The sequence below is a fragment of the Coregonus lavaretus genome, assembly GCF_964263955.1.
Source record: "Coregonus lavaretus genome assembly, chromosome: 31".
Classification (NCBI taxonomy): domain Eukaryota; kingdom Metazoa; phylum Chordata; class Actinopteri; order Salmoniformes; family Salmonidae; genus Coregonus; species Coregonus lavaretus.
This window is the reverse complement of record NC_140018.1, coordinates 1,280,600-1,288,099: the sequence shown is the minus strand read 5'-3', so window position 1 is coordinate 1,288,099 and position 7,500 is coordinate 1,280,600. Positions and strand designations below refer to the sequence as shown.

The window sequence follows — 7,500 nt, the reverse complement described above, 5'->3', positions numbered from 1 at the left end:
AGGCACACCTGTTAATTGAAATGCATTCCAGGTGACTACCTCATGAAGCTGGTTGAGAGAATGCCAAGCGTGTGCAAAGCTGTCATCAAGGCAAAGGGTGGCTACTTTGAAGAATCTCAAATATAAAATATATTTTGATTTGTTTAACACTTTTTAGGTTACTACATGATTCCATATGAGTTATTTCATAGTTTTGATGTCTTCACTATTATTCTACAATGTAAAAAATAAAGGAAAACCCTGGAATGAGTAGGTGTCTCCAAACCTTTGACTGGTACTGTAAGTTACTCAGCGCCCGTCATCGTTTCTGTCCCTGTGTCTCCAGCCCTCCAGGTTGAAACCTGGGGGTCGTTTTGGGAAGAGTATTGGCCTGCACATTCAGCTGAATGAGGCCCTGTGTGCCAGCTCTCCAGACCTGGTCAGTCCCTGTGAATTCACCACTCCTGTAGACTCTAGGAGCAACGCCTTGATGGTGCCTATGGTGTCTCCACGACGATGCAGCATGGGGGTGAGACTCTAGTTCTAGTCTACTTAATTCTAGACTCTAGTTATCTCGTTCTAGTCTACTTAATTCTAGACTGTAGTTATCTAGTTCTAGTCTACTTAATTCTAGACTAGTTATCTAGTTCTAGTCTACTTAATTCTAGACTAGTTATCTAGTTATATTCTACTTAATTCTAGACTCTAGTTATCTAGTTCTAGTCTACTTAATTCTAGACTAGTTATCTAGTTATATTCTACTTAATTCTAGACTCTAGTTATCTAGTTTTATTCTACTTAATTCTAGACTATAGTTATCTAGTTCTAGTCTACTTAATTCTAGACTCTAGTTATCTAGTTCTAGTCTACTTAATTCTAGACTCTAGTTATCTAGTTCTAGTCTACTTAATTCTAGACTCTAGTTATCTAGTTCTAGTCTACTTCCTTCTAGACTCTGGTTACTCTATTTCCACCCTCAGTGGGGGTTTAAAGAAACCGTAAGCATCTGTTTTTCAGGGATACAGTATCTTCAACCTAGCTTCCGTTTCATTTATGCCTTCTACGTTAGGTCTCTATGACGATCCAAGTCATGTGGTCCTGTGCTTGTGTTAAAGCCCTGTGTTACTGCTATAAGCCCAACAAGCATGGCTACTGTATTACTAGCTCTGTACTATAGGATTGTGTGTGTGTGTCTCCCTTCCAATAGGAGGGTGAGTTCGTTGTGGAGCCGTCCAGTAAGGAGGACGCCCAGCGGTTGTGGCAGATGGAGAGACTGCGTATGCAGGAGACGATGAGACAACAGAAACAACAGATGATGGAGGATAACAAATGGCTGACCAAGGAGGAGAGACTCCTGGTGGGGAAAACACCTCCGACCTTTACCCCCCTAGACCTAGCAACCCGCCCTAGCAACCACCCTAACAACCCCCTAACAACAAGTGGCTGACCAAGGAGGAGAGACTCCTGGTGGGGAAAACACCTCCGACCTTTACCCCCCTAGACCTAGCAACCCGCCCTAGCAACCCACCCTAACAACCACCCTAACAACAAGTGGCTGACCAAGGAGGAGAGACTCCTGGTGGGGAAAACACCTCCGACCTTTACCCCCCTAGACCTAGCAACCCGCCCTAACAACCACCCTAGCAACCACCCTAACAACAAGTGGCTGACCAAGGAGGAGAGACTCCTGGTGGGGAATACACCTCCGACCTTTACCCCCCTAGACCTAACAACCCGCCCTAACAACCACCCTAGCAACCACCCTAACAACAAGTGGCTGACCAAGGAGGAGAGACTCCTGGTGGGGAAAACACCTCCGACCTTTACCCCCCTAGACCTAGCAACCCGTCCTAGCAACCACCCTAACAACAAGTGGCTGACCAAGGAGGAGAGACTCCTGGTGGGGAAAACACCTCCGACCTTTATACCACTATACCTAGCAACCCGCCCTAGTAACCACCCTAACAATAAGTGGCTGACCAAGGAGGAGAGACTCCTGGTGGGGAATATACCTCCAACATATTCCCCCCTAGACCTAGCAAACCACCCTAACAACCCCTTAACAACAAGTGGCTGACCAAGGAGTAACGACTCCTGGTGGGGAATACACCTTCGACCTTTACCACCCTAGACCTAGTAACCTGCCCTAGCAACCGGGCCCTAGTCCGCCCTAACAACTAGCTCTCTGTACGCCCTGTCCACCATAACTACCTTCCGTCCACCTTATCAACCAACCCCCTCTCCACCCTAACCACCAGTCCCGTAACTCTCACTCTCAGTGGGTCTGTTTTTGAACTGACTGTCCCTATGGGGACCATGGGGTCCGTGGCCAATCGACGGTCCACGTCCATATAGTGTCAAATGAACCTGAAGCTACTTGTTCCTTTACAGGATCCCATGGGACAGGAGGACGCCTCCAGTCCACTGGTATGTGTCTTTTTAAAAGCTCATATATGCATATAACAAGTTCTAAAGCATTATACCTTCAGGCTTTAGGTTTAGTGTTACCGCAGCCTCTGTTTTTCTGGTCTGTCATTCACTCGTCTGTCTGTCCATTTACATGAAATCACAATGAATTGGTAACAAATCCCCAACTGTCTTTCCTGCTATGCGATATGGAGTTGTAGTAGGTACGATGATTAGTCAGGTTTCTATAGTTATTCTGCTTTTTGTCTCTGTCTGTAGTCACCTGAAGCTGAGACTGAACATGGTGAGTGGTCCTTCAGAATATCTAGTCGTATGAAATGGAATTTGATTAAGTGTAACAAAAGTATCATAAACATCCTCCAGTCCTTCTCATACACCCCTCCCTCTCTCCCCCCGCCTCCATCTCTCCCCCCTCTCTCCCCCCCTCTCTCCCCCTGCCTCCCTCTCCCCCGCCCTCATCTCCCCCCTCTCTTCCCCCTGCCTTCCTCTCCCCCCTCTCTCCGCCCCCCTCCCTCTCTCCCCCCGCCTCCCCCCCCTCTCTCCGCCCCCCTCCCTCTCTCCCCCCGCCTCCCCCTTCCCCCCGCCTCCCTCTCTCTCTCCCCCTCTCTTCCCCCCGCGTCCCTCTCTCTCCCTCCCTCTCTCCCCCCTCCTCCTCTCTCCCCCTCCTCCTCTCTCCCCCCTCTCCCCCCCTCCTCCTCTCTCCCCCTCCTCCTCTCTCCCCCCTCTCCCCCCCTCCTCCCTCCCTCCCTCTCTCCCTCCCTCTCTGAAACCCCAGCCCCGCCAGACAAGCCCCCACGTCTCCCCGTCCCCACAGCCCAGGCCTTCCCAACAGCAGAGCTGGACCGGTCAGATGACCAGGTGTACCAGGCGGTGATGGAGCTGGTCAAGGTGGTGGTGCAGCTGAAGAACGATGTCAACACACTACAGCCTGAACAATACATCAACATAGTGAAGGTAAAGACATGGAAGGTGGTGACTAGTCCCGTAGGAAACCTGAATCAGACACTTGTGATTCAGCTTGGAGTTCCACTTTTGGGAAAATGAGTCCCATTGTACCGGGCGAACTCAATCAAGGGCAGCTCAAGTATATGAAAGTATTTGACTGTACTCAGGTCTGCTGTAGGATAGAGGCAATGGACCCACAGAAGCATTATAAGATATGGAGTTTCTGTATCCCAATTTGCCCAGGCTAAAAATACTGATATTTCTGCGCATGTGCAGGATTTATTTTTACGTAGCTGAGTACCCACTCCGCTTCCTATGTAGCTGCTGTGCTGAGTGTCTAGTCCGCTTCCTATGTAGTTGCTGTGCTGAGTGCCTAGTCCGCTTACTATGTAGTTGCTGTGCTGAGTGTCTAATCCGCTTCCTATGTAGATGCTGTGCTGAGTGCCTAGTCCGCTTACTATGTAGCTGCTGTGCTGAGTGCCTAGTCCACTTCCCATGTAGATGCTGTGCTGAGTGTCTAGTCTGCTTCCTATGTAGATGCTGTGCTGAGTGTCTAGTCCGCTTCCTATGTAGATGCTGTGCTGAGTGTCTAGTCCGCTTCCTATGTAGCTGCTGTGCTGAGTGTCTAGTCCGCTTCCTATGTAGCTGCTGTGCTGAGTGTCTAGTCCGCTTCCTATGTAGCTGCTGTGCTGAGTGTCTAGTCCGCTTCCTATGTAGATGCTGTGCTGAGTGTCTAGTCCGCTTCCTATGTAGATGCTGTGCTGAGTGTCTAGTCCGCTTCCTATGTAGCTGCTGTGCTGAGTGTCTAGTCCGCTTCCTATGTAGTTGCTGTGCTGAGTGCCTAGTCCGCTTACTATGTAGTTGCTGTGCTGAGTGCCTAGTCCGCTTACTATGTAGCTGCTGTGCTGAGTGCCTAGTCCACTTCCCATGTAGCTGCTGTGCTGAGTGTCTAGTCCGCTTCCTATGTAGATGCTGTGCTGAGTGTCTAGTCCGCTTCCTATGTAGCTGCTGTGCTGAGTGTCTAGTCTGCTTCCTATGTAGATGCTGTGCTGAGTGTCTAGTCCGCTTCCCATGTAGCTGCTGTGCTGAGTGTCTAGTCCGCTTCCTATGTAGCTGCTGTGCTGAGTGTCTAGTCCGCTTCCTATGTAGATGCTGTGCTGAGTGTCTAGTCCGCTTCCTATGTAGCTGCTGTGCTGAGTGTCTAGTCCGCTTCCCATGTAGCTGCTGTGCTGAGTGTCTAGTCCGCTTCCTATGTAGATGCTGTGCTGAGTGTCTAGTCCACTTCCTATGTAGATGCTGTGCTGAGTGTCTAGTCCGCTTCCTATGTAGCTGCTGTGCTGAGTGTCTAGTCCGCTTCCTATGTAGATGCTGTGCTGAGTGTCTAGTCCGCTTCCCATGTAGCTGCTGTGCTGAGTGTCTAGTCCGCTTCCTATGTAGATGCTGTGCTGAGTGTCTAGTCCGCTTCCTATGTAGATGCTGTGCTGAGTGTCTAGTCCGCTTCCTATGTAGCTGCTGTGCTGAGTGCCTAGTCCGCTTCCTATGTAGATGCTGTGCTGAGTGCCTAGTCCGCTTCCTATGTAGCTGCTGTGCTGAGTTCCACTCCCCCCTCCTTGATACCTTTTGTCTGGTCACTGGTGTAGCCTACAAACTTAATGTTGTACACAGAACTGTTCAAACTATTGCATTCCACGCCTTTATTTTAGTAGTGGCGGGGCGTGTATCTGTAGCCACGGTAACAGCTTGACTTGCCAGGACGTATTTTATTGATTAAAGACTCCCCTCTCGCTCCAGTCTATAGGGCTGACCTTGCGGAGTCTGATCCACAGTGTGGATGATATTCTACCTACCCTGCATGAGTCCATCAGGACAGAGGTACAGTAACAACCTTCTCCGTTTTACCTCACTCCTTCTCTCCGATATCCCCCGTCCTCAACAGTATATCCCCCATCCTCAACAGTATATCCCCCGCCTTCAACAGTATATCCCCCGCCTTCAACAGTATATCCCTCGTCCTCAACAGTATATCCCTCGTCCTCAACAGTATATCCCCCGTCCTCAACAGTATATCCCCCGTCCTCAACAGTATATCCCCCGCCTTCAACAGTATATCCCTCGTCCTCAACAGTATATCCCTCGTCCTCAACAGTATATCCCCCGTCCTCAACAGTATATCCCCCGTCCTCAACAGTATATCCCCCGTCCTCAACAGTATATCCCCCGTCCTCAACAGTATATCCCCCGTCCTCAACAGTATATCCCCCGTCCTCAACAGTATATCCCCCGTCCTCAACAGTATATCCCCCGTCCTCAACAGTATATCCCCCGTCCTCAACAGTATATCCCCCGTCCTCAACAGTATATCCCCCGTCCTCAACAGTATATCCCCTGCCCTCAACAGTATATCCCCTGCCCTCAACAGTATATCCCTCGTCCTCAACAGCATATCCCTCGTCCTCAACAGTATATCCCCTGCCCTCAACAGTATATCCCTCGTCCTCAACAGCATATCCCCTGCCCTCAACAGTATATCCCCCGTCCTCAACAGCATATCCCTCGTCCTCAACAGCATATCCCTCGTCCTCAACAGTATATCCCCCGTCCTCAACAGTATATCCCCTGTCCTCAACAGTATATCCCCCGTCCTCAACAGTATATCCCCTGTCCTCAACAGTATATCCCCCGTCCTCAACAGTATATCCCTCGTCCTCAACAGTATATCCCCCGTCCTCAACAGTATATCCCCCGTCCTCAACAGTATATCCCCCGTCCTCAACAGTATATCCCCTGTCCTCAACAGTATATCCCCCGTCCTCAACAGTATATCCCCCGTCCTCAACAGCATATCCCCTGCCCTCAACAGCATATCCCCCGTCCTCAACAGTATATCCCCCGTCCTCAACAGTATATCCCCCGTCCTCAACAGTATATCCCCCGTCCTCAACAGTATATCCCCCGTCCTCAACAGTATATCCCCCGTCCTCAACAGTATATCCCCTGCCCTCAACAGCATATCCCCTGCCCTCAACAGTATATCCCCCGTCTTCAACAGTATATCCCCCGTCCTCAATCCCTCTATTCTCTTGTTCCACTGAGATGTTCACTTAGGAACAATGACAAAGGAGTTGGCTAAAAGAGAAAACATGCTAGCATGCAGGCTACCATTAACCTTTCACTCTCTCCAATCCTCTCCCCTCCTCTCAGATCGAGGGCACCCAGAAGCTGTTGAACAACGACATGGCAGAGTTGATCAGTAAGATGCGTCTGGCCCAGCAGAACGCAATCACCTCTCTGAAGGAGGAGTGTAAGAAACAGATGCTGACTGCAGCACACAACCTGGCCATGGACGGGAAGAACCTCCTGGATGCTGTGGACCAGGCCAGGGTCAGGGCCAACCTGGCCAAGCCCAAACCGGAGGACCCATAGTGGGGTAAATACCCACAGGACACCCCCTCTGGATGGATGGGAGGATTTCCATGTGGGTTGTTTTTTTTTCCACTGGAGGACAGGTCAGAGCCAAACATGTTGTGACTGATTGGATGGACATCAGTGACTTGCAGGTACAATAGTCGAGATAAGCGGCATCAGTATGACTAAAATGTAATGTCAGGATTCAAATGGACAGAAAATATGACTTTCTTGTGTGATATCTGTTTATCTCAGAGTTTTAAATTAAAGACATGCTCAGGAACTTTGGCGACTGCTAAGTATTTTTTTAACCTCCCGCTTTGGGCTGGATGTGTCAACGTGTAGTTCATACACGCATAGTCTATTAATTACGGTTTTACCTCAATTAGCCACGAAATCCCTAGTTTGAAAGTGACTGTTTTTCTTGAAGTTGTGCCGTGCCATTTTGCCTACATTTCCCACCACGTGGGCCAGCCCCTAGTAATTACGAGTTCTAGCCAATGAGCTTCAGCCCCTCGCATTTGACTGACGGCTTGCAAGAGGCATGCCCAGCGTTATCCAATGAGGTTGCAGGGCGGGCCCAATGACACAGCAGAGAGAGAGAGAGCAATTACGTGGTTCACATATCTGCACATATGTGATGTAGTAAGCAATTTACAGGGACCACTATAGGCTCCTAAGCGCTAGTTCAGAACTACTGGCTAAAACGTATACAAAATTATCGGAGAATCTCTTTAAGAAAAG

The 7,500-nt window shown here is 49.6% G+C and overlaps 1 protein-coding gene across 1 annotated transcript in view; it reads left to right on the top strand.

The window, feature by feature from the left end:
* Positions 1 to 7,492, top strand: part of LOC311106908 (protein-tyrosine kinase 2-beta-like) — a 62,233-nt gene extending 54,741 nt beyond the window's left edge. The window contains exons 23-29 of the mRNA XM_084149295.1: positions 326 to 508; positions 1,187 to 1,336; positions 2,371 to 2,406; positions 2,665 to 2,689; positions 3,182 to 3,360; positions 5,143 to 5,223; positions 6,553 to 7,492. Of these exons, the coding sequence (XP_084005421.1) occupies positions 326 to 508; positions 1,187 to 1,336; positions 2,371 to 2,406; positions 2,665 to 2,689; positions 3,182 to 3,360; positions 5,143 to 5,223; positions 6,553 to 6,774 (876 nt within the window). The 3' untranslated portion in view covers positions 6,775 to 7,492. The remainder of the gene's footprint in view (positions 1 to 325; positions 509 to 1,186; positions 1,337 to 2,370; positions 2,407 to 2,664; positions 2,690 to 3,181; positions 3,361 to 5,142; positions 5,224 to 6,552) is intronic.
* The last annotated feature ends 8 nt before the right edge of the window (positions 7,493 to 7,500 follow it).